Source organism: Cynocephalus volans, chromosome 8 (assembly GCF_027409185.1).
Source record: "Cynocephalus volans isolate mCynVol1 chromosome 8, mCynVol1.pri, whole genome shotgun sequence".
NCBI lineage: Eukaryota > Metazoa > Chordata > Mammalia > Dermoptera > Cynocephalidae > Cynocephalus > Cynocephalus volans.
In genome coordinates, this window is record NC_084467.1 from 12,023,898 (window position 1) to 12,050,407 (window position 26,510).

At 47.6% G+C, this 26,510-nt stretch overlaps 1 protein-coding gene across 2 annotated transcripts; it reads right to left on the reverse strand.

The window, feature by feature from the left end:
• Positions 1 to 1,775: 1,775 nt before the first annotated feature.
• Positions 1,776 to 25,356, reverse strand: CASP9 (caspase 9). 2 transcript variants are annotated; one of them, XM_063106473.1, is made up of 9 exons: positions 25,220 to 25,356; positions 21,395 to 21,536; positions 15,637 to 15,689; positions 14,673 to 14,849; positions 14,105 to 14,194; positions 12,741 to 12,888; positions 4,317 to 4,496; positions 3,568 to 3,677; positions 1,776 to 2,501 (listed from the first exon to the last, which is right to left on the reverse strand). In XM_063106473.1, exons 1-9 carry the CDS (start codon positions 25,349 to 25,351, stop codon positions 2,409 to 2,411), a joined length of 1,125 nt encoding a protein of 374 aa, XP_062962543.1. In that variant the 5' UTR covers positions 25,352 to 25,356; the 3' UTR covers positions 1,776 to 2,408. The 2 variants fall into 2 exon arrangements, with proteins under 2 accessions (XP_062962543.1, XP_062962544.1); XM_063106474.1 differs by lacking the exon at positions 25,220 to 25,356 and adding an exon at positions 24,744 to 24,828.
• Positions 25,357 to 26,510: the final 1,154 nt, after the last annotated feature.

The window sequence follows — 26,510 nt, forward strand, 5'->3', positions numbered from 1 at the left end:
GGAGCGGGGCCACCAGGCAGCCAGATGTCCTCTGGTGGAGGCTGCCCCCAACAGCTGCAGAGGGGCTAGTGAAACTGTGCAGTGGTCCCAGCCCTGGGGCACACCACGTGCAGCAGCTTGGAGTCACGCATAGTCGCAGCCCTGGGGGCACTTGGGAGTGCCTGCCTGGATAAACTCAGACAGGTGACAAGCAAGGTCAGGAAGCTGACAGTGAGAGGTACAGGAACAGGAAGAGACAGGTGGCCAAAGGCATTCAGACTTTCAACAAATGTTCATTGAATGACAGCAACACATGAGCCTTCAGCAGTCACTAGTCCAGGAGGCAATACATACTCTTTGTAAAAATATTAAAAGAATATAGGAGTGTATCAAGTAAAAAAGTAGAAGTCTCCCTGCCCCTTGTTTTACATCTCCAATTCCGCCTTCCAGAGATAATCATTGTTAACAGCTTGGTGTGTGGTCTTCTGGACTTTTTGTGCATATTTAAAATATCTATATATATACACGTATAGGGAGATATACTGTCTTCTAACCAAAAATCGGATATTACTCTTCATACTGTTCTGCAACTTATTTTTTCACTTAACACCCTATCACATTTCACATGTCACTGCATACAGCCATGTCAGTCTTTGAACAGCTGAACAGTTTCCACAGTGTGAACATAATGAGTGAAGCTTTCACCCGTCTCCTGTCTTTCACTCTCATGTTGCTGCAATGAACACCCTTGGACATACATTCCTGCACACTGGTCTGAGTATTTACGCTAGAGAGATCAGGTGGCTTCACCGGGTCACGGAGTTGGCATGTTAAAATGTTTACTAGATACTGCTAAACAGCCTTTGAAAGCAGGTAACAGCCCCGTCCACAATGCATAACACAGCCTTGCGAACAGCAGTTGTGACTTGAGAAAAAAAATGAAATCTACAAACATGCCCATCCACACATTGAGCATATACTTTTTAGGGGTTCACAGGCCCCCATATCCAAAAGCCCCAACAGGACTCTAGGCCAAGACCCCTCTTTACAGGAAGTCCCAGACCCATCAGGGCAGTAAAAGCTGTGATGACATCTTTTTCTCCCAAACATCGTAAGAACTCCTCAGGCACGAGCTACTGCAGCATGGGTTGTCTGTGATTCATGAGCAGTGGGGAGCCCAAGGACAAAGACAGGAAGCTGCCAGCACAGCTCTGCTGTTAGGTAAACTTCATTATTTTCTTGTGCGTGTCCTACAGGTGATTGAAAATCACTAACCAAAAGAAGTCTCCAGAGCTGTTTCAGGCTTGGAAAGGTCACAGAAGCAAAAAATAATAAAGTGACAGCCATATGAATCACATCTTGGTGAAAGTCTCATTGGCAAACCTCCCTAACGTCCAGGGCCCTAAACACAAAAAACGGCCCAGAGTCAGGACAGCTTAAAAGACCTCAGGGACGGGGCCTTCTCTGGGAAAGCCCAACATTTCACTGTTGTGCAGCATGGTCACACTGCAGTCCAGGGGTCCTTCTGCAAGTAAGGCACATGGGAGGCAGGGGCTGGGACTCAGAAGACTTGGTGCCAGCCAGGTCCCTCCCCGGGATAACTGTGCTCCTTTGGACAGAGACTTAACCTCCTTGACCACACGGTTCCCACCCTAGTGCCTTCCTGGGATGGAGTGGGGATCACATGAAATAAGACAAGGGGAAATGTTTTGAAAAAAGCAAGTCTCCTTTAAAAGAAAGAACAAGAGTTGGAGCAAAATGAGGGGAAAAATAGGCCATCACCTAAGATTTATTTTTTTTTTTTTTAAGAATAACGCAATACAAGAAAAATCAACAATTTTTAAAACTTCATTTAAAATTCAGATTCCAGCTCTTCAGATTCTAGTAGCCCCAAGCTTGCTGATCTCAGACAGATGCTGGTTTGTTTGTAGCCAAAAACCCCTAAAGATCAGTAGTTCTCAAGGGGGGGCAATTTTGTCCCCCAGGGCATATTTGGCAATGTTGACATTTTTGGTTGGCACTGCTTGTGGAGAGGTGCTACTGGCATCTAGTGGGTAGAGGCCAGGGATGGTGCTAAACATCCTACAACACACGGGACAGCCCTGAAACAAAGGACTGTCAACAGTGTGGAGGTTAAGCCCCGCTCTAGAGAGGACACGGGGTGACAGTCCACAGTCCTCACCTGGGACCAGCCACTGGCGAAGAGGCCACATGGAATCCATGGCATTCTCCGTACCTCTTCCTCCACTGCTCAGCATTTGTCTCCAATATGGAAGCTGCTAAGAGCCTGTCTGCTGCCGGCTGGGAAACAGCAGACCCTCTACAGGCTACAAAATCAATGAGTTGTAGAAGAGACCAGCCTCAGCCACCTCCAGACATGGAGCACGAAGGTGCTCAGGTGAAAGAGAAGGCAGGTGAGGGGCCCTGCCTCAATGAGTTTTAAAGAAAAATTTTTTCCGAAGGAAATTAAAACAACCGGGCATCTGTTTGCAAATCCCTTTGTCCGCAACAGCTTTACCGACCTGTGAAAACACAACCACAGGGAGGTCTGTGAGTTCAGTTCTCTTAATTGAAGCAAGAATTCAAAAGAGAGGCTGGGGGAATGGCCACTAAATCAGCACTTTCAAAAGAACTCGGACTGCAGCCTCCTTGAGTGGGAGCTTTAAAGAACCGGTACCTCAATTACAAGTTTAAAAAACTCAAAATTCAAAGTTGCAAAATTCAAAAAATCGCAAAATTCAAATCAGACTGAAATGTGTACATGAAGAAAAGTCAAGAAAAGAGATCAGAACCAGGAGCTGGATGTGCTACTTAACCCTGACTGTCCCATGCCCCAGCCTGTGGGTTCACCGGGGCCATGGTGCCTGGCATCCCTGGAGTTGTGCTAGGTGGCCACCTGTGCTGGCGTGTCTCTCTCCTCTACTCTTGCTCAGCGATGCACGGGGCTCAGGAGCAAGGAGTGGTCCCAGCCCTTAGAGCCCCTTCAAATGGCACAGAATACCTGAGCAGAGGAGAGACCCACGTGGGCCATTTCCCAAAGGCAGCAATGAGGCTCTAGATCCTTGGAGGACGCACCTGCTCTGAGTGGGGTTTTCATATAGTTGGGCTAGGCCCTATCAGGCCACCCTTCCCTCTCTGTTCTCTCACTGGGGCCTCCCAAGAAGGGGGTGTACTAATGAGGGATTTATGATTCTTGAGGGCCAGGAATAGAAGACCACACAATGAGGCCAATGGTGCAGGGAGGGACCCCCCATGACCTGCCTGGGGGGCAGGGGGTGGGGGGAAATGCCCTGACCATTGTAAAACCCCACCCATGCACTGACCACAGGCTCCATCAGTGGGGGAATGGGAGGAGTTGGCCTAGAGATCTTAGAGGAGACAGGGAGAGGCAACCCTTTGAAAGAGAATCAATGTCACCACAGGCAGTAATGTCTCATAAGGAGACACAAAAGCTCCGACTCTCGCAGCAAGCCAAGACTCAGAAGCAGACAGGGCTTTAGCCCTGCTCGCCCCCCACCCTGCCCGGAGGAGGACACGCTGCCCATCCAGCAGCCTCCCCTCTCCTCCGAGGAGAAAGGCAGCGCTCACCCTGAGCAGGAGGGACTGCAGGTCTTCGTAGGGAGCCCACTGCTCCAAGACGCTATCCAGGACCTCGACGTACCAGGAGCCACTCTTGGGATCTCTCAAGGAGACAAAACCTTTGGACAGAGAAAGGCTGAACTTTGCGGGAGAGCCACCCCCTCCCCACGCATGCAGGCTCAGGAGACCTCCAGACTTTGGCCCATTTACACATCTAGCCCGAGCAGCCCACATCCCTGCGGCTCTGTCCTACTCGCGCTCTTATGTCATCCTTGTGACCACCTCCTGGCTTTGGCTGTGATTCCTGTTTCCCCAACAAGGAAACCAAGGCTTGGAGAAGTCAAGTGACTCACCCAAGGGATAAAAAAGGAAGGAAGCTACCACTCATTGCACCTACTAAGTGCCAGGCACTGTGCTCGGTCATGTGCCAGCCACCTTGTTTAACCCCCACAACAACCCCTGAGGTACAACTACTATTCCCATTTTAAAGATGAGAAGGCTGAGGCAGGGCAAAGGTGAGGCAAGTGAGGCACACAAACCCAAGGGCATGTGCCTGTTAAACTGTGCATCCTCGCCCACCTCGCCCGCCTCGCTGGGAGCTCAGGCTCAGAGAGATGAAGTGACTTGCTCAAGATCACACAGGTGGCAAGAGGCAGAACAAGGACTCACATCCTGGTATTTTCTTTCACAACACGGCTGCCGCAAGGTCAGACAGAAGACCCATTGGCTAGCAGGAAAAGCTCTCCTGATGTGCTCACCTGGGAAGGTGGAGTAGGACACAAAGATGTCACTGGGTGTGGGCAAACTAGACACGGCGTCCAGCTGGTCGCAGGTCCCTGAGCCTTCCTGGAATGGGGCAGCGTCTTGCTCAGGGTTACTGCCAGAGGCCCTGTCTTTGGGGGAAGTGGAGGCCACCTCAAACCCACGGTCTTTCAGTTCTGCAAAAGGCAGAAACAAACACCACTTGTCACTGGAACACACAGACCAGGGCTCCTGCCTTGCTTCGTGGACCCATCCAGCTTGTTCCCAGCCTGAGACCACCTGATTCCCTCTAGAGCCAGGGTTCCAGTGCTAGGCAAACACAAGCAGGAAGGAAACAGAAGCTTTACTTTTTTCTATAACAAAAATATTACACATTCATGAAGTAACATTTAAGGGAAGAAAGAAAAATGCAGAAATTTTAAATTTAAATTTTACTACTGACTTTACAGAAATAAAACGTGTTGTAAGAGAGTACTATGGGGCCGGCCCGTGGCTCACTTGGGAGAGTGTGGTGCTGAGAACACCAAGGCCCCGGGTTCGGATCCCATATACAGATGGCCGGTTCGCTCACTGGCTGAGCGTGGTGCTCACAACACCAAGTCAAGGGTTAAGATCCCCTTACCGGTCATCTTTTAAAAAAAAAAAAAAAAGAGAGTACTATGGATAATAGTACGCTAACAAATTGAGTAACCTAGATGAAATGGACAAATTCCTAGAAACACAAAACCTAACAATCTAAGTAGACTTATATAACTAGTAAGGGGACTGAATTGGTAATCAAAAATCTCTTGACAAAGAAAACCCTTCGAGCTCATGGCTTCACTGCTGAATTCTATCAAACATTTAAAGAATTAACACCAATATTTCTCAAATTTTTCCAAAAGAAACACTTCCTAATTCATTCTCTGAGGCCAACATTACTCTGATACCAAAGCCAAACAAAGATACTACAATAAAAGAAACTACAGACCAATATCCCTTATGAACCCTGATGTAAAAGTTCTCAAGAAAATACTAGCAAACCAAATTCAGCAGCATATTAAAAGGATTATAAATCATGACCAAGTGGGATTTACTCCTGGAATACAAGGATGGTTCAACATGTAAAAATCAATCAACATGGGCCGGCCTGTGGCTCACTCGGGAGAGTGCGGTGCTGATAACACCAAGGCCACGGGTTCGGATCCCATATAGGGATGGCCGGTTTGCTCACTGGGTGAGCGTGGTGCTGATAACACCAAGTCAAGGGTTAAGATCCCCTTACCGGTCCTCTTTAAAAAAAAAAAAAAAAAAAAAAATCGATCAATATAATATACCATATTAACAAAATGAAAAAAAAAAACCAAAACACATGATCATCTCAATCACTGCAGAAAAAGCATCTGACAAAACTCAAACAACCTTTCATGAGAGAAACACTCGACAAACTAGGAATAGAAGGAAATTACCTCAGCACAAAAGCCATATTTGAAAAACATGGTGAACATCATACTCAATGATGAAAGACTGAAAGCTTTTCCTCAAAGATCAGGAACACAACAAGAATGCCTGCTTTTGCTACTGTTATTCAACGTAATACTAGAAGTTCTAACCAGAGCAATTAGGCAAGAAAAAATAGTAAAAGGCATTCAAATTGAAAAGGAAGAAATAAAATTATCTCTATTTACAGACGATATGATCTTATATGCAGAAAACCCTAAGGATTACACACACACACACACACACACACACACACACACACAGAACAACTGTTAGAACTAATAAAATGAAATCAGCAAAGTAGCAGGATACAAATTCAACACACAAAAAACACTTGCATTTCTATACACTAGCAATGAACAATCTAAAAAGGAAATTACAAAAACAATTCTACTTACAGTAGCATCGAAAAGAATACTTACGAATTAACCAAGGAAGTGAAAGAGTTGTATAATGAAAACTATAAAATACTGCTAATGGAAATTAATGAAGACATAAATTAAGAGAAGCAAACCCTATGTTCATGGATTGGAAAAATTAATAGTGTTAAAATGCCAACACCACTAAAGCAATCTGCAGATTCAATGCAATCCCTATCAAAATCCCAATGATTTTTGCAGAAATAGAAAAACCCATCCTAAACTTCATATGTAATCTCAAGGGACTCAAACAGCCAAAACAATCTTGAAAAAGAACAAAGCTGGAGGACTCATACTTCCTGAATTCAAAACTTACTTCCAAGCTACAGTAATCAAAATACTGTGGCATAAAGACAGACATATAGACCAATGGAATAGAATAGAGAGCCCCAAAATAAAGTCAAATGATTTCTGACAAAGGTCAAGATCATTCAATGGGGAAAGAAAAGTCTTTTCAACAAATGGTGCTGGGAAAATGGGACATCCACATGCAAAAGAATGAAGTTGGACCCTTACCTAACATCATACACAAAAATTAACTCAAAATGGGTCAAAGACCTAAATTTAAAACCTAAAACTATAAAACTCTTAGAAGAAAATATAGGGCACTGGATTTGACAATAATTTCTTAAACATGGCACCGAAGGCACAGGCAACCAAAAAATATTGACAAATTGAACTTCATGAAAATTTTTTTAAATGTATACATCAAAAAACAGTATCTACATGGTAAAAAGACAACCCACGGAAAGGGAAAATATTTGCAAATCATGTATCCGATTAATATCCATAATATAGAGAGAACCCCTAAAACTCAACAACAACAAAAACCTGATTCAAAATGGGTGAAAGAATTGAACAGACATTTCTCCAAAGGAGATTCTTGCCAAAGATATACAAATGGGGTTGGCTGATTAGCTCAGTTGGTTAGAGCAGTGGTGTTAGCACACCAAGGTCAAGGGCTGGATCCCCATACTGGCCAGCCACCCAAAACAGAGATATACAAATGGCGAATAAGCACATGAAAAGACGCTCAACATCACTAATCATTAGGGAAATGCAAATCAAAACCACAATGAGATACCACCTCATACCCATTAGGATGGCTACTATCTTTTTTGTTTGTTTATTGTTATTATTTTTTTTACATTCTAAGATGTTGCAGAGCAGTGGGAGGGGGAGGGGGTAAGGTGACAGAGGTGGAGGTTGGGGGGAGGTCGGCTACTATCAAAAACAAAACAAGGGTTGGGGAGGATGTGGAAAAGTTGGGAATGTAAAATGGTACAACCACTGTCGAAGACAGTATAGTGGTTCCTTGAAAATTAGAAACAGACTTAGCATATAATTCAACAATTCCACTTCTGGGTATATACACCAAAGAACTGAAATCAGAGTCTCAAAGAGATATTTGTATACCCCTGTTCATAGCAGCATTATTCATAACAGATAAAACACAGAAGCAACCCAAGTGTCCATCAACAGATAAGCTGATAAACAAAACATGGTATATCCATACAGCGGAATATTATTCAGCCTTAAAGAAGAAGGAGATTCAGACATATGCTACAACATGAATGAACCTTGAGGGCATTATGTTAAGTAAAATAAGCCAGTCACAAAAAGAAATACTGTATGATTCCACTTACGTGGTCAAAATCATAGAGACAGAAAGCCGAATGGTGGTTGCCAGGGGTTGGGGGAGAGGAAAACAGGAAGTTAGTATTTAATGGGTACGACATTTCAGTTTTGTAAGATGAAAAAGAGTTCTGGAGGTGGACAGTGGTGATGACTGCACAACATTGTGAATGTGCTTAATGCCACTTAAACTATACACTAAAAAATGGTCAAGATAGTAAATTTTATGTTGTGTATATTTTAACACAATAAAAAGAAACCAGCCATATAAAACTTGGGTTTGGGGTTTTTGTTTTTTTAGAAATATAATTGAGGAAACCATCCACTATAGCACACAAGGAAGGTAGAAACTTCCTGAGGTCACTATTCCTGGCTTCTGTCTTACAAATATCAGATAGTGAGTACCAGATACCACGGATCTTATAAGTGATCTTATCTTGCCTCCATTGCACACAGCCAAATTTGCAGGTCACCTCTAGCAAGTATGCAGGACCTCACAGGCACATTTCTGCATTCCAAACTTACTCTTCTTTTCTTCTCTCCTTGCATTTCCTCCCTGTTTTGTTCTACCGTATCATTTGTACTTCTTGAGCTATCTCGAATCCTTCTATGTAATCAAAGAAGGCAACAGAAACATACCAAATAAAGACACCAAGTTATAGATAATGAAAGCCACAGAGATGTTTACACCTTCTTTTTTTTTTTTTTTTAAAAAAGATGACCAGTAAGGGGATCTTAACCCTTGACTTGGTGCTGTCAGCACCACGCTCACCCAGTGAGCAAACCGGCCATCCCTATATAGGATCCGAACCCGTGGCCTTGGTGTTATCAGCACCACACTCTCCCGAGTGAGCCACGGGCCGGCCGAGATGTTTACACCTTCTAACCCAGCAACTTCCAAAAGAAATAATTCAAGTGCAGCCAAAAGCTCCCTATATAAAGCCACCTGTGGTCGAGCGAGCCAAAAATTGGGTATCACGTGAATGGCCAGCATTAGGGAGATAGTTAAGAGTAAGTACATATCACTAAGAGGGAACATTATAAAGCCATTTGAATTCATGATGATGAAGACCATGGAGATGTGGGGAAACGCTTAAGGGAAAGTGTTAGATGAGAAAAGCAGACTGTAACCATGGGCCAGGATTGAAATGGAAGAGGAAAAGTAAAATGTTAGCTTGCAAGGTTCTGGATGATTTTTTCTTAAGTTGTCATATTTTCCATCTTGGCAGTTTTGAAATCCAAACTCCCCAAAAGCAATGTCAGACTTGGAAAACAGAGGGGTCAGGGTAGGACTTGGGCCACATACAGCTCAGCCACAGAGCCATCGAGTGGTCGTCTGGGATGAGGTCCTCTGTAGTAGACCTCACTGCGGGTACAGAGGGCTACTCCGGAAAGCAGCTAATGAGAGCTTTGGTTTAAAAAAGAAAAGGGCAGAGCGTGGAGTGGTAGTGGTCCAGAAGGTTCTTTAGAGAAGGATTCCTGGAGAAGATGACTGCGACCCAGGCTCTGATGCAAGCAGGGAGAACAGTCCTAGTGGGAGAAACGACACATGCTACGCAGGAGAACAGGTGGGTTTGCATGGCTGGATCTATGGTGGGAAACAGCAAGGACAGAGGGAGGTCACAGTTCACTTGGGGGAACTGGTGCCCATCCACAGGGGACAAAGACAGGACAGAAATGTTCTGGCAACCTCATAATAATAACTCCAACATCTACTGGCCTCTCACCCCATACCCAGTAAAGCTCAGAAACTGTTGGTAATTTGCATTCTCCCAGTTAATGTGCAGGGGACCAGGATTCTTGCCTCTCAACTACCCTGCTGTTTCCCATGGAAAGCATCTTAGATCTGTAAAAGTCATACTAGATCTATAAAAGCCATACTAGTCTCTAGCTTTCCCCATTCATTGCATCTGGTTGTCTTCTTGGTAGAGATTCTGGAATCTTCTACCCTAGATGTCTGAGAATGACTTGAAGCAGCATTGGGAGGAGGCCTGAGATATGAGTGAGGGTCTGCCTGGTACAGTAGGGGCACTGAAGTGGGGAGTGCCAAAGAATGGCCAAAGGGGACAGGAGTGAGCAGAGAGACTGCCTGTGAAAAATGGAGAAGAGACAAAGGGATCAGAGAGGGGGACCTGGGGGAAAGGGAAAGAGTGGGTCAGAGGGGGATACTGGAGGCATTTCCATTCACCTGTCCTCATTCTACAAATCTGATGTGAAGGCCCAGCCTGCAGGGTTGTGCATTTTATGCGTGGCTTGGTTCTTAGAGAGCATCATTAATGCAAAACTCCCCATGAGGCAAGATTCACTCCCTGGTAAGAATAAACAGTCCCCTGAGCTCATAAAATCCACAACCACGGTAGCATACTGTTGCTTTCTGCCTTCTTGGCATAATCTCCATAATTCCCAACAGGGGTCCACCCTAAATTGACAGCTGGGCCTCCCAGAGGCAGCCCCTTGGTTTTGGCCAAGTCTTCCATGGTGTATCATGCTGTGTCGCACTGACATTCCACACCCAAGTAATCAACTTTTGAGGTACAATTTTCAGCCCTGGTGCCGCACTCTCTCTTAATGAAGGGGTGGACGGCACTTTGGAGGATTTTTAAATTATAACAACAGTCAATTTTAAAATAGCAATACAAGAGTCACCAAAATCCAGGGCAGGCGTTCTGATGCATATAAACAGGACACCCTGCTAGACACTGATAGAAAATGGGGACATTTCTGTATTTCTGTTCTTGGCTGACGTGGTGCCACCATGTGGCAAGAGCATTAAACACCAAGTCACACAGCCTGCTGGAGCCAAAGCAGGGACTAGAATTCCAAAGAAGGCATCTTAATCACTGCTTTCCAGCTTTGAACTCTTGCTGTTCCCAGTGAGTTCTGCTTTGTTTTGTTTTAATGGTAGGACTCTACATTATTTCAAATTTTGCTTGTAGATATTTTTATAGGGTTCTATTTCAAATTCAAATAATTAGAATTCTCATAAAATGCAACCAAACTGTAAGCTTTGTGCCAGGCTGGGGACCCAGCTGTAGGGCAGACAGGCCTGGTCCTAACCACAGAGAGCTGACCAGGGATGACAAGGACAAAGTGCTGTGGCAGGGGAAAAACGGGCTGCAGGAACACAAGGGCCAGATAACCCTGACCTCGCACAAGGAAGGGGGTGTTTAGGGAAGACTTCTGGAGGCGGTGACAATAAGTTGAAACCAGAAGGATGGATGATTAAGAGTTAGCCAGGTGACAAGGCAAAGAAGCACGCAAGAGCCTGAGACATCGTGGGAAGGTTGAGCCGTGCTAGGGCGCGTACAGCAAGCCAGGCTGTAGGAGGTGAAGGGGCAGGGGCCAGGTCACCAAAGAAAGGCCCTGTAGACCCTGCTAAGGAGTCCATCCAAAGAAGGACACTGCAGATATGCATGTGACAAAGGTCTTCCTTGCAGCTGAGAGTGGATGGGAGGGTGGGGGGGAATTTAAGACCAGCTAACTGTAACTGTCCCAGAGAGCTGGCATCCCAGTGCAGCCTTCACTCATAATTCCTTTGCCACTTCTGTCCTTCACTGGATTCATAGGAAGAAAGAGGGACCACAGGCTTCAGAGTAAGAGCATCATGCGACCACACATCTTGGATAGGAAAAAAGGTGAGTCAGAGCAGGATTTCTATAACCCCAAGCAGCAGCCCTTCCCCATCCCATTTTTATTACTCTGAGTTAACTGCGCTGGCGACAGGCAGGTGGGGGGCTCTTATGTGACAATGGGCCCTCCGAGGTGGGAAATGGGGGGGAGTCTGGGTTTTCAGTTATTAAAATAAACCAGGCCCTGCCAGCCACCAAAACAATAGATAAATTTTTTAAATAAATAAAATCACTAAGCACTGTGCTAAGTGCTGTACACACACTAACTAGCACATCAGTGCCTTCCCTCTTAGCCTGATCTGCCAGAGAAGTGGGCACTGCTATACCACAGAGCTGTGCAGCTTGTCTGAGGGGCACCGTACACACCACAACCTGCAACACGGGCATCTGTGGTATATTTCTTCCACGTGCATTCAACCATCCCATTCTATTCCATGTTGGCAGGGGTATGATTCACCCAATAAGTGTTTAATGAGCACCTGCTATGTGTTAGGTGCTGGGGGTAGAGGACAGCTGGCCAATATGGGATTCCTGGGCTCTCCAGAGGCTCTGTGGCACAGCAATGCCCACTTCTCTGGCAGATCAAGCTGAGGGGCAAGGAACTGATATGCCTCTCAGATGTCCCTACCTCTGGGCAGCCCAGGACAGAAGGTACTCCCTGGGACAGAATGTCCAGTGTTCCCTCCCACTACCACCATGACCCACAAGCCGGGAATCCCAGTGTTTCTTTCTCTTCCCTCTTTTTTTATTTTATGAGAAAATCAGGTAATGGTGAAGTAGGAGTTAGGTTTAAAATCAGGGCATATGGAAAACCTACACATAATCCAAATAATCTTTAAAAATTCCTAAAATCCCCAAGACTTGGGCTCGTGGGAATTCCAATAATTAAATCCTTTAGTTTTTCTTTGCAGTTGCTGTGGCCTCCCTTTCTCTGGGAAGTGGGAAGGGGGTCTAGGTAAGGGAGGTCGAGGGAATGATGACAGGGAAAATAAGAGGCGTTTCCCCCTCTCCTCTGCCTTGTTGGTTCATTTTCGCCACATCTCTGGGGTTAAAGTTGCCAGTTCCATGAACCCGCAATGCTACTGCACTGGGAAACGGAAGACTCTAGGGTGCTGCCATATGACAACGGGGACCACAGTGGGATCCTCTGACTGCCTGAGAGACCCCCCACACACAGTGAGGAGCTGCGTGGAGAAGCAAGCAGGTGGCAGCTCCTTGCCACCAGATTCGCCCACAGAGACGCTCAGGGGCTGCTTACTCCCGCCACAGGCCTGGATGAAAAAGAGCTTGGGCTTCCCACGCAGGCTGGGGCAGCCGGTCCCATTGAAGATGTTCACAATTCTCTCGATGGACACAGAGGATCCATCGATGCCACAGACAGCCCCCGGAAACTGGCGGTGGCTGACCTGGAAGACAAAGAATCCTGGTTACAAAACCAAGAAGTTGAGGTAAGAATCAAATGGCCCGTTCAGAGGCTCTGTAGGGACACGCATTCAGAAGGTCCCAGCTGGGGACACAAGGCTGATTTGGACACAGCAGACTGGTTCTGGAAGGGCCCTATTCCAGGGGTCTAAAATTCATGTACCTATAGGGGCCAGATGGCCTGACTGTAAAGTACCAACTGGTTTCCTCCAGACCAGTGGTTCTCAAAGTGTGGCCACTGGACCAGCAGCATGAGCATCACTTGGGTAACTTGTAAGAAATGCAAATTCCCAGGCCTTACCCAGACCTCCTACATCAGCAGTCTGGTCCTCCAGACACCTCTGATGCAGCTAAACCAATGCTCTGGATCAATTCTTCTCAACTTTACCTGCATGCGAATCACCTAGGAATCTGGTCAAAGTGCAAACTCTGAATGAAGACGTCAGTGGTAGGGCCTGAGAGTCTGCACTTCTCATGAGCTCCCAGGTGATGCTGGTCTGGGGACCCCACAATGAGAGAAAGGACCAAAGGGGCAGTCCCTGCCCAACTACAGACCAGAGTTTCACTCTGTGAGGACGCTGGCCTAGTCGGGCCAGACCTGTGTGGTTTTTCAAGAAAATTTGGGAATCCTGATTTTGGAGCAAAATTTGCCAGCACTGAACACACTGTGCATACTGCAGGGGGACTACAGGCCCCCAGCTTGTGACTGCTGATCTGTCAAACCCCTCAACTTAAAACATGAGGAAACCGAGGCCCAGGAAGGGGGAGGGGCATGGCCACAATGACTCGGCACATCAGTGACCCCACCCCGAGTGGGTCCTAGTGTCCTGGGTTCCACCCAGCAGCAAACAGCCTGGAATGATGCCCAGCAGGATGGGGGCAGGAGTTGAGACCTCTTCTGGGCTGTGCCCAGCTCTGAATAGAATCCAGGGGTGGGAGCTTTGTGAGCAGAACTTGTCTCCTCCCCTCCTCTCCCAGATCGCTTCTCCCATGACCACCACCCCACCTAGAAAGGTGCATCCAACTCCTCAAAAGACCAGATGGCTCCCAAGAAAATAACAGAGGGGTACAGGGCCCCACAGCTCTTTCCCACAAAACTAAGGGTGCTTTGGACACAGGAAGGGATGGGACTCCTGCAAGGCCTCCTAACACAGCCTTTACCAGCCCAAGGGGCAGGGCCATGTGGAAACGGCCTCCTACCTCGTGGCCATGAGACAGGATGACAACCACGCAGCAGTCCATAGCACTGTGATCCCGCTGTGCCAGCTCCGCCAGCACCAGGTTCATTTCCTACGAGGGAAGGCTGCAGGTGAGCCAGAGGCACCGGCGGATCAACCCTCCTCCTACGCCCTGTGGGTAGTCACAGGGCCCAGCCCGAAGGCCTGGGCAGCGCGTTCTCTGGCTCCCATGAGTCAATACTGCAGTAACCATAGTCATAATGGTTATAACACCACCACTCTCGGGAGAAAGGTGCTGTGCTTGGGCATTGTGCATTTAATTGCCACAACCACCCTATGAGGTAGGTGTTATCCGGGCTTCCTAGACAAGGAAACTGAGCCACAGGAGGTCACAAGCAGGCAGCCAAGACAGACAGTCCTCAAACCCAACTTATCTGAACCTAAAGCTTGAATCCGTGACCACTGGGCAATACTGTCTCCCATGGTCCTAGAGATATAAGGGCTTGTCTGGGGAATTGGCTTGCTTTCGGGGTCCTCACAGAACACTGCCCCACTCGCCCTGCATCTCCCTCCACGGACAGGGGCTGTACCTTGGTGGTCAGGTCGCACTTCACCTCCACGGAGAAGTGCAGCAACTGGAAGCGGTACTGCAGCTTCTGGCAGTCCAGGTCGGAACCGGTACGGTCATCGAGCCGTGACTCAGGGAGGAAGTTTATGTTGTTGATGATAAGGCAGTGGCCACACGGGTCCGCGCTCAGGACGTACACCTGCCCGAGAGAAGACACGACCCCCCGCTCCCACTTGTGTGCCTGACAGTCCGGAAAGATGGAATGGAAAAAGGGGTCTGCCCTCCCACTGACGGAGTAGCAGGCTCTGCACCCAGCGTTCCAGGGCAGAAGAGAACCTGGCATGAGCTGTATGGCTCAACTCTGGAGAGAAGATTCGCTCCCATCTCAGCATTCAGGGATGGGAGCTGCTAGCTTATAAACCCAACAACCCATAACATTCACCCCAAAATGACCTTGCACATCACCCATCCGGTGGCTCTTACCCAAGGGTGCACCTCAGAGCGACTGAGGCTGCTTCCTCCCCAGGCTCTTTCTTCTTATAATCCTCTCACAGCCTGTTCTTTTTGTTTATGTACTTATCACTATTTATGCTGACATGTTCAGGTGACTAAGTTCTCTCCCCTACTAGACTGATGGCTCCACAAGGGCTGGAAACACATGGGGTCTCTTCTCCAGGCAGCCCCAGCAAAGAGCCCAGGGTTGGCACACAGGAGACACATGGTAAGTGCTTGTGAATGAGAGAGCAGTGACTTGGAATGGATGGGCGCTGCAGCCAATGCTGATGCCAGCCCCTGCTTAGGTCTGAACCCCTGACTTTACAGGTGAGGAAGAGCAGGTTTGAACAATCTGCTCCAGCAAGGGCTGGGCCGCAGTCTACCAGGCTGAGTTCCTGGGGCTCCTGACACAGCTGTAGGGAAGGACCTGGGAAGTGGAAAGGGACGGGCCCAGACCCCAAGCAACTGGCCACAAATCAATGGAGACTCACCAAATCCATGTTTTGCCTTGGTTTCTCAGTACTGCTGGATCTCTTCTCAGCACCTGGAGAGACAAAGAGGGGAACGTGGATGTCAGGGCCCAACAGGGGAGGGACAAGGGATTCTGTGAGGACAGGCCCCCACAAAAACAGAGAAAAGCAGGAACTTGGGGATCTTCAGGCTCTGCTGGTGGGAAAGCCAAGCAGCACAGCCACCTTGGAGACCTGTCTAGAGGTTTCTTTTTTTCTTTTTTTTTTTTTGTCTTTTTTGTGACCGGTACTCAGCCAGTGAGCGCACCGGCCATTCCTATATAGGATCCAAACCCGCAGCGGGGGCGTCGCTGCGTTCCCAGAGCCGCACTCTCCTGAGTGCGCCACGGGCTCGGCCCTAGAGGTTTCTATTAAGGCTAATTATACACCTACTCTTTGACCAGCAAGTCCATCCTCAGGTATATATCCAAGAGAAATGGTGCCTATGGGCACAAAAAGACTTGGCCAAGAATGTTCACTGAGGCCTTGTAATGCCCCAAACTGGAAACAATCAATCCAACAAGCTGATGGATATACAACTGTGAGACAGCCACACAAGGGGACATGACACAGCCTAAAAAGGAATGAGTTACTAACGCATGCAGTGCCATGGATAACCTCAAAAACATTACACTGCGTAAAAAAGGCCAGACACAGAAAAGTATAGATGGTGTGATTCCATTTATATGAAATTCCACATCAGAACAGACTAATAGAAGCTCCAGGGGTGCAGTCTGTGGAGTCCATGCGGCCCAGCACACAGTAGGTTCTTAGGAAATATTTACAGAATAAATAAATGAGTAAAGATGGTCATTTTATGGTCATTTTCCTTGTCAAAAGAATTTTCATTTCAATTAGCAAGAACTCAATGGACACCAGCCTATAAGGTCGTAGGATATCAAAGGACACAGTGGCTACCTCCAAGTTGCAATGGAGCCTACACTTGTGTTCTGACAATGGTGCCATTCCTTGCTTAGAGCAGGACTGAACTCATTGGGAACTATTTTCTTGCTCGTTTAAGAGCCACACCAGAAAGCAGTCACACTATTTTTTAAATTAGAAATGGTTTTACCTGCACGTGGCTCACTCGGGAGAGTGTGGTGCTGATAACACCAAGGCCACGGGTTCAGATCCCTATATAGGGATGGCCAGTTAGCTCACTGGGTGAGCACGGTGCTGACAACACCAAGTCAAGGGTTAAGATCCCCTTATCAGTCATCTTTAAAAAAAAAAAAGAAAGAAATGGTTTTACCTAACCCAAAGGCTCCTATTAGTCCACAGACTTAATTCTGAGAACACTTGCTCACTTCCAAAATTCCACTGCACCCCAAAGATATAACCATTATCCCCTGCTGAGAATCCACCCATTTCCTGAATTAGCACTAACAATCCGCAAAGCAGAACAGGTGCCCTTGAGGGGCCCACAGGCTCCAGGAGCAAATCAACAAAGGCGTGCCGAAAGAAAGGGGAAGGAAAGGCATTCCAGGCAGAGGGCACAGCACTAACAAGGGCATGGCATGAGGGGGACCTCAAGTAGGATGACATGGCCATTTACATCATGCATGACAGCAGTTTCTCTCAAAATGGCGACTCCCACAGGGACAACAAACACACATGGTGTTGGGAAAAATATGAAAATGGTCAGGGCTCCTCAGGTGTTCAGAATCTTGCCGAGCATTTGCTGTAAATATCCTCAGGTGTTCCTTGTTACTACTTAATGTAAGTTGTGTATGGGCACCCAGGTGTCCAGGGTTGCGGACTTAAGTACAAAAGACTAACAGCTCTGATCCACAGTGCTTCTCAGAACTCTTAGAGAAGCCTCTAGGATAGTTGCTCCTAGATCTGAATTAAACCCATTCACTTTTCTATCCCTATGGCTCCCAGAATCTTTTTTTCCTATTACCTAGCTCACAGACCTGCGTGTGGAGGGTTTGTGACCCAATCTGTGCAACAGACTCGAGGGGTCTGTAAGCCCTAGCTTTACACATGGTTACATGTGTGTGCAAAAGAACCAGTCTTATAAGCTGAGAGTCACTAGGTACATTCCCATGTCTCCAACACAGAGGAGGGGAAAGCACATCCTCTCTGCCACCCAAGGGAAGGAAGCGTAGATGCCCTAGGACTCGCCCCTCCCCAGCCCTTGGTAATTCAGAAGTCACAGAAGGAAGCAGAGCCGACCAAGCCTCAGTCGATGCCAGGCCTCCTGTGAAGTCCTTTCCGTGATTGCCTCACTTACTCCTCAGGGCGGTCGTTGCAGCAAATAAGCGCTGTCATTTATCCCCATTTGCCAGCGAGGAATCAAAGGCTCAGGGAGCCTGAGTGGTGATGGCAGGTGAGCACAGCCACCAGCCCCAGAGTGAAGGGCTAGGAAGCCAGGTAGGGCTGAAAAGTCAACTCCTGCTTTCAAGAAAGTTCCAAGCCAGGTAAGGTTTGAGCAAAAAGAAAGCCACTGTGGTGGTTAATTTCATGTGTCAACTGGACTGGATCATGCGGTGCCCAGATATTTGGGTGAGTGCCCATCTTTCTGGGTGGGTAAGAAAAGTCATTTTCCCCTGAACCTATAAAGACAAAGCCACCTTCTCTGGTGGATCCAATACATTGTACACCCCCAAAGCACTGTGCTTTATAGCATCGCACTAACCACAGTTGTGATTAAAGACTTAATTGTGCAGGCATGAGTTGAATGTGGCTCTTTGTTGGATGCTGCATCCCCAACACCTGGCTGATACCTAGAACTCAGCAGGTACTTAATAAATATTTGAGTGTACTAATAAGCAAATGACACAAATATAAACAAGAAAGAGAATGAGCCATTTGTCCTCTTTGAGGCAGTAGATGGAGTGAATGTGAACCTCAGAGGCAGAGTGCCTGTGTTCAAATCCCAACTCCACCACTTACCAGCTGCGCAACATTGGGCAAGCTGCTCAGAGCCTCATGGGATAATAGAAGCAACTACCAACCTCATAGGATTGTGGTGAGGCCTCAACTGATTAGTGCATGTGAGGCACATAAAACAATACCCGACACACTTGAGAACCCAATAGAACTGAGCATGGCTATTAATATTATTCATTGAGACTCACTGCAGAGCAGCAGGTGCACTCAACCCCAGCACTCAAACATTTTGGGCCAGACTATTCTCTATTGTGGAGGGCTGTCCTGTGCATCATAGAATGTTTAGCAGCACCCCTGGCTTCTACCCACTGTGCCACTAGCACTCACCCACCCTCAGCGGTAACAACCCAATATGTCTCTATACATTACCAAATGTCCCTTGGAGGAAGCAAAATCATTCCTGGTTGAGAAACATTGATTTACAGCACCCTTTCCCATGTCAGCCTATTAAAGACTCTGTACAGTCCTGTTGGTGTCCTTACTTCTTCTGCCCATCCAGATCTTCCCCACACTTACATGACTACAGAACTCCTTGTGGGTAACCATGAAACCTACCTTGGGAAGCACTCTTGTGTAGTCCTCAGGAGCCTAACACTTAGCACCTAAAAAAGACTTCTCTCAGCAGTTTCAGGGGTGTATGGTGCAGTCAATCTATTCAGCCACAAGACCCAAGTCCCAGCTCTGCACTTGAACTTACTGTGTGACTGTGTTGCTCTCAGAGCCCAGATTCCTCCTCTGTAAATGGAGTATAATAACAGGGGGACTTGCCCTTCCTATCACCGCACAGGGTAGTTTTGATGACCTGAAAAAGCACTGTGTGTACTATAAAGTGATATTCATATTTAAAGTGATCTTATGGATCCCTGTACCAAATAAATAAATAAGTGTGATCTTATTATTGCTATTATTATTTACTCTTTGAAATGAAACTCCTACTAGGAACACGTACTCACAACAAACAGGAAATAAAATACCTTACAAAAGAACAGGAAGTTTTCAGTCCAGACCATTGGTCCTAAATGACTCAAACTGGCATTTCTCAGAACAATGACGGATGAACTTTCTACTTTGCCCACCTCCTTTACAGCAGGGTAGTAATGCATACGAACAATTCCAGAACAATTCTTCCTTATACCTTCTTCCTTTCACCTAATTGCAGCTTCATATCCTCATCATGTTTGTTTCTTTGCTTTAAGGGGTTGTCCAAAATCACAGTTATTCAGCACAAAAAACAGATACCACTTTTTACCCATCACATAGAAAAAAATGTTAATACTAGTGCTGGCAGGAATGTGAGGAAATGGTTACCTCCACTCATGGTTGGTGAGATTATAAAAGGACACCTGTTTGAATACAAGTTGGTAGCATCTGTGAAAAGGGAACATGAACCCTTTAACCCACAATTCCAGTTCTAGAAATGTATTCCCCAGTCAGAGATAGATGCACACGCAAGGTCACTGCAGAAACAACACAAATGTCCATCGACAGGGGTGGGATAAATGAAATACAGCACAAGGCACATGTGGGGCTATACAGTGGAGCAGACAGAACCCAGAAGCCTGGACTGCAACCCTGTTTCCACTTGTCACTAGCTGTGTGATTTAGGGCAAGTCATTTCCCAATCTGTGACTCACTTTGCTCAACAGTAAAATGGGAAAACTGTAGCCCCTGCATTACAGAGAGTTGGGAAGATTAAAGCAGATCATTTATATAAGCACTCCAAACACTGCCTGGCAAATTGTAAGTTTCAATAATGTTAACCATTAACAGCGATACTATGCAATGGTCCACTAGGCAACCATGAAGTAAAAAGTGCTAGATCTCCATGAGCTGCCATGGAAATAAAGCCATAACTGAAAACAACCCACATGTCCATCAATAGGAGAATGGTTAAATAAATTGTGAACTATTCAGAATAGGAACTTCTGCCACCTCACAATGAGAAAGAATGAACTACTGAAATGCACAACATGAATGAATTTCACAGATATACGAACGGTGAAAGAAGCCAGACTCAAAAGAGTACATACCATAGGATTTCATTTATATTGAAGTTCAAGGACAAGCAAAAGGGATCTATGGAGATAGAGATCGGAATAGTGATTACCTTGGGTAGAGGAGAGTAGCAATAGACTGGGAAGAAGCAAGAGAATCTTGTAGGACACCAGAATATTTTATATCTTGATGATCTGGGTGTTGGTTGTCAGTATGTACACATAGGTAGAAATCATCCAGCTGTACTCTTGGGATTTATGCATTTTACTGGATGTAGTCTTGTGTGTGACCTTAGGCAAATTTTTTAATTTCCCTGACCCTCAGTTTTCTCATTGACAAGGATAGATCTAATGATACCCGCCTCATAGGGCTGCTGTGAGGGAAGGATGTAAGGGCATATACTATGCAAATGTGTATATATATGTATGTATGGGGCTGACTCTTGACAAACAGAGGCCTCTCTCTGGCCCCCAGGCATAGGCTAGTTCAAGATACCCACCCAGACCCAAAGGCAAATCCTAAACAATAGCTGGATCTAGAAATATTGATCAAAACCTGGAACATCCAAAACAGACTTCATTCAGCACATGCTTTTCAGAGGAGGAGCTGCCAAAATTCAATCTCCTGAAAACCTCCCCAAATATTTCACCTATCCCTATGAGCACTCAGAAAGACCACACCAAAATTAGATTCTGAGTCTCAACCACGTAGCTATATCAGCAGTCACCCCCCAATAACGACTCATCACACCCATCCACCAACCATTCTCAATAGTCACAAACAATACTGAATCCTCCAAAACTAATGTCCACAAGCCTGTGTGTTTCTGGTCTGAGAATCTCTGGCCTACCGGATCGCAGAAGGGAAGCCAGCTCGTCCTGGGCTGTGTCCTCTAAGCAGGAGATGAACAAAGGAAGGGCCCGACTCCCTCGAGTCTCTAGATCAATGATCAGCTGCCTGGCCTGATCCCGCCGAGATCCAGAGCCTGCCCGCTGTAGGGAAGAAAAGATATGACACTAATTACCCACATACTTTCATGTGGCTCTCAACTTGTCCCCCCATAATCAGGCACATGAGCAAAAATTCAGCCTGCTGGTACACTGAGTATGTGCCACTCACCGGCCTTTGCTTATCTATTCATTCAGTACTTTGAAGGCATCTACTATGTGTCCAACACTGTGCTAAGTGCTGAAACTACAGCAGGAGCTGGTGGTTAGCTCAACTGGTTTGAACGTGGTGCTAATAACAGCAAGGTCCGGGTTCTATCCCCATGCCAGCCAGCAAAAATAAGTAAATAAAAGTTTCGAAAATACAACAGGGAACAGTCTCAGTCCTCAAGGAGTAAACATCTAGTGGAGGGTGCAAACAGACAAACCATCAAGGTCACAGAAAGGAAAGAAGTGGCCGGAAGGAAAGCCCATGGGGCTGGGAGGGTACGGGGCCACCGAACTCAGCACAGGGGGCTGGGGAAGTCCCGAAGAGGGGATGTCTTAGCTGAGATCCCAAGGAACATCAGGAAGTGAATAATGAATTCAGAGAAATGTAAGGGGGTAGGTGGACAGCGGTGTGGGACGAGGCCTTTGCATGGCCAGGCAAAGAAATTCATCCTGAGAGCTGTGCAGAGGGAGTGACAGTCAGATCTGCCTTTTGAAAATTCATCCTGGGGTCAGGGTAGACAGTGAAAAGGAGTGAGCCACAGCCAGGTCTGGAGGCAGCAAAGACAGTGCAGCTGGAATGGAGAGAAGTGAGGCCGGAGCAGATATAGGAGGGTGATCGGGCAGGACAGGGACACTGAGTGGACTGTGAAGACAGAGGCGTGGTCAGTGTTGACAGGCATCAGGACAGTGAAGCTGTCTCGAAGGTGAGGAGCAGAAGGAAGACTCTGGGTATCTGCTGGTGCCTGTCTTTGGAGACCCAGCACTGGACAAGCTCCTCAGGATCCACAGGGATTAGACACCTCTCTGTCCTCAAATATTCTACAGCAGCACTGTCCAAGAGAACGTTCTGTGATGATAAAATTTTCTTTATCTGTGCTGTCCAATATGGTAGCCATCAGCCAAATGGGGCCACTGAGCACCTGGGTTGTACAACTGAGGAACTGAATTTTTAAATTTTATTCAATTTTAATGACTTCAAATTTACATTTAAATAACCACATGTGGCTAATGGCTGCTATATTGAACAGCACAGACCTATAGTGCCATTGCAAAGATAAGTCTCACTAGCAAAACAGATACATGCAAATAGATGATGGTATTTAGATTTCTCTCAACATTTGCTTAACACTCACAGTAGGCCAGACACTGTTAAATGCATCATTTCATTTTTCTCCCCTCAACAACCTTAATGTGTTAAATTACAACTTCCCCACTTTACAGATGAAGGAAACTGAGTCACAGAAAGTTTTTGGGGTTTTTTACTTTTGTTTTTTGGCACCTTGCTAATATGTAACAAAGCCAGGATGAAGGCCCAGATCCAACAGGCTCCAAAGCCTGTGTGTTTATCAGCCACATCAGGTGTGGCAAAGTGGTGATCCATGGTGCACACGGGGTTCTGAAAAAATTCTGAATTTGTTGCTAACATTTTTTTCTTCTTCAGATTCTTCAGACTGATGTCGATAATATTTTAAGTCAGAGAATTTGACAGAGAACCAAGATTTCCAGGCTCTCTTTTAAAATGTGAAAGACTGGTTAGGGGGGAGCAGAAAAAAGTGAACACTCTGGCAGCACTGGGGGAGCAAGCTGGTAGGACCATCCTCGGCTGCAGCTGGGGTAGAGCAGAGGCTGCCCACTACAGCGTGCTCCCATTGGGCCTCATGGGCATTGCGCTTGTGATCCCTATGAACGTGCTGAAAGGCAAGGACTATGGCCCTAAACTGAGATAGGGGGTGCTCAGTTTCCCTGGGTTGGGGTTTCAGGACACACCTCTGGTTTCAAGCCACACCCCCAGGTCTCAGGCCCCTCCTCTAGGTCCTCCCCTAGAGGAGAGTTACTGTTGCTTGTTGCACCTATTTTCAGCACCAACACAGGGAGGTTGAGACCACAAGGGGTGGACTTATGCAAACCTAGTAGCAAAGCATGCTCGGTAAAAGGAATTTATACAGGCTTATATGACCCCAGTGACCTCGCATGCTCAGTGGGGGTTTATCCTTTGAATGACCTTCCACTAGTGGTGCTAAAGAGCACAGAATATTCTTGAATATGTCTGCTGCATGTGATAGGATCTGACCAATGAACATGCTCCAAGAGACCAACTGAGCACATGCAGGGCTATGTCACATAACAGGAAACCACTCCTTACTTGAATATTCATTAGAGAGCATGAATATGTATTAGACAGCAAAACAACAGATCCTAAGCTGAATCCTAACAGAAGGTGGGGTTGTCGCTCACTCTCCTAGAGCCAGCCTGCACTCTACCTGTGGAGAATTTCTTTTTTTTTTGTATCAAGCTTACTTTCAGCAAGCAGCTGCTCACTCTCTTGAGCCAACCTGCACTCTGTACTGAACTTTAAGTGTGTATTTCTTATTTTTGTGTTGAACTGGGTGTGGGCTCTGCTCAGTCTCTGGAGCTATGTTGCACTCTCTCTGTGAAATCTGCATCTCTTATTTGTCATATTAAACCTGTTCTCACTTTGTACTGTGACTCTGCTCTTAAATTCTTTCCTGTTGTGGAGTCAAGAACCTGGTAAGAGGATGGGGTGAGTTGAAACCAGCTATCGGGCCTCCCAGACCCTCTCCTCCAGCATCAAAACCACTTCCACTCTTTTATCATTAACTGGTAATTGCCCATGTGACACCTGACCACCTTCTGCTATTAAAGAATCCCTCACTGGGCCAGGCCAAGCTCCCGGCCAAGGGAAGCTTGGCCTCCTGGTCAGCCCTCAGGGCACTGGCCAGGGGCCTCCAGCCAGCTACTCAAACCCACTGCACTTCATGGTAGGAAATACCTCTAGGGTCCTCACAGTCCTCGAGTGAGAATCAAATAAGACAAAGACATGAGAGTACTTTTAAACCTCAAATATTTGACTTATTCTCTCCACTACCTACATCAGGTCCCCTCATTTCCAAGACCCCTTTCAAAACTGAAACAATACATAAGGGGCTGGCCCAAGAGGACAGGGCACTTAGGCCCTTACTCTGCCTGGTACTACTGCTATTTCACGTCCATTATCTCATTTAGCCCTTATGACAATATTACCGTTGTCCCCATTTTACAGCCTAGGAAACTGAGGCTGGAGGAGGATGAGTGACTTGGCCACAGACACACGTCCAGGCAAGGCAGTCTGACGCCAAACCAGATGCCTATGAGAAGCTCTGTGCCAGAGAAGTCTTAACACTCACGCCCCCTTGGTCGCAGGAACCAGCAGCACTAACGGGGCTCGCTCAGGGCAAGGCGTGGGGCGGCTCCGGCCAACACCCAGCAAGGAGCGCCCGGGACGCTTCGGTTCCGCTGGAGGACCTGGTGGGCTCGATGCCGTCAGAGAAAACTGGGGGTTCCCCCAGAACGGTTCCCCAGCGAGGGTGGGGAGTACACCACGGTGGGAGGAGGGCGGGAGCTCGGCCGTTAGGTCACGCTGTGGCTTCCCCAACCCTCTGGGCGCGGCCTCGCTGTCCCCACCTGGGCCGTGGACGTCCGCGCGGGAAGCGGGGGACGCGGGCAGGGCGGGGGCGCACCTGAATGTCCTCGATCATGTCGGGCGTGAAGATCTCGCGGCTCAGCAGAGCGTCCCAGAGCGGGGCCACCTGCAGCTCGCTGACCAGCCGCAGCCGGCACCGCCGCAGGAGCCTCCGGTCCGCCTCGTCCATGGCGGGCCGACGGCTGTGCACCCCCGGCCGCCCCCGGCCGCTTCCGGGCCTCGGCCGCCGCGCCCCGCCCCGGGATCAGCGCCAGCCCCAGCCCCCGCGCACAGATCCCGCCCCCGGGAGGGCCACCCGGCCCCACTCTGGGTCACCACACCGCCCACAGGACCCACCCCGCGTCACCGCCTTGCTCCCGGCCCCGCCTCCGCGCCCTCGCCCTGTCCCCGGACCCCCGTCATCGCCCCCCTCCGGATTGCGAGTGAGGTGGCGCTTGGCGATTGTGGCACCGATGCCTGGCCCGCCGCGGGCCCCTCGCCAGAATTCACTACGAGCCCGTTTTTACAGAGACTCGAAGGTCACACGACGAGCCTGGAGCCAGGGTCTGTCCCGCCCCTCTCAACCCCCTCCGGGGTATGGCTTCCCTCTAGCCCCCTTCCTCTGCCGCCAGTAAAACCTAAGGTCCCCTCCCCGCCCCTGTGCCCTGATCGGAGCGTTTACTGTTCTGCGCTGGAGGGTCTCATCCCATCAAGCCCACCTTACAATGTCTTCCAGTCCCCTCTCCCCTCCCTTCCACCCTAGCACCTCCCACAAAGAAAAACACAGAAGTCTAGTCCTCTGAAGTCCCATAATTGTGTGCATCTTATTTCCACATTTCAAAAATAATTGTGCCTGTTTACTGAGCATATACCAAGTCCCAGTCATTGTGCTAGCCTCTTTACATGCTTTATCGCATTTATCCCTGGCTACAATCCTGCCAGGGAAGTATTCGTTTCACCGATTTACAGATGTGGACACGGGGGCTCAGGGTAGTGAAGTCACTATTTAAGGTCACACGGGTAGTAAGTGGCAGAGGCAGGCAGGATTCAAACCCGAACCTGACTCTACGGCCCACCACCTTCGAATGTGATAGCTTGAGCAGGAAAACCTGAGCTACATTCTGTCAAAGAACGAAATTACAACAAACTTGGCTTGGTGGGCTTGTCTGTTATTCCCTTTGTTAGAACACAGTGTTATAACCCAAGGTCAAGGGTTTAGATCCCCTTACAAGCCAGCCACCCACTTCCCTCCCGGCTCCTCCCCAAAAGAAAAGATCTCAATTGGCTTTACTGGGATTCTAGAATGAGGCAACAGTTCATTCCATAAAATAGAATAAGTGTTCCAATGA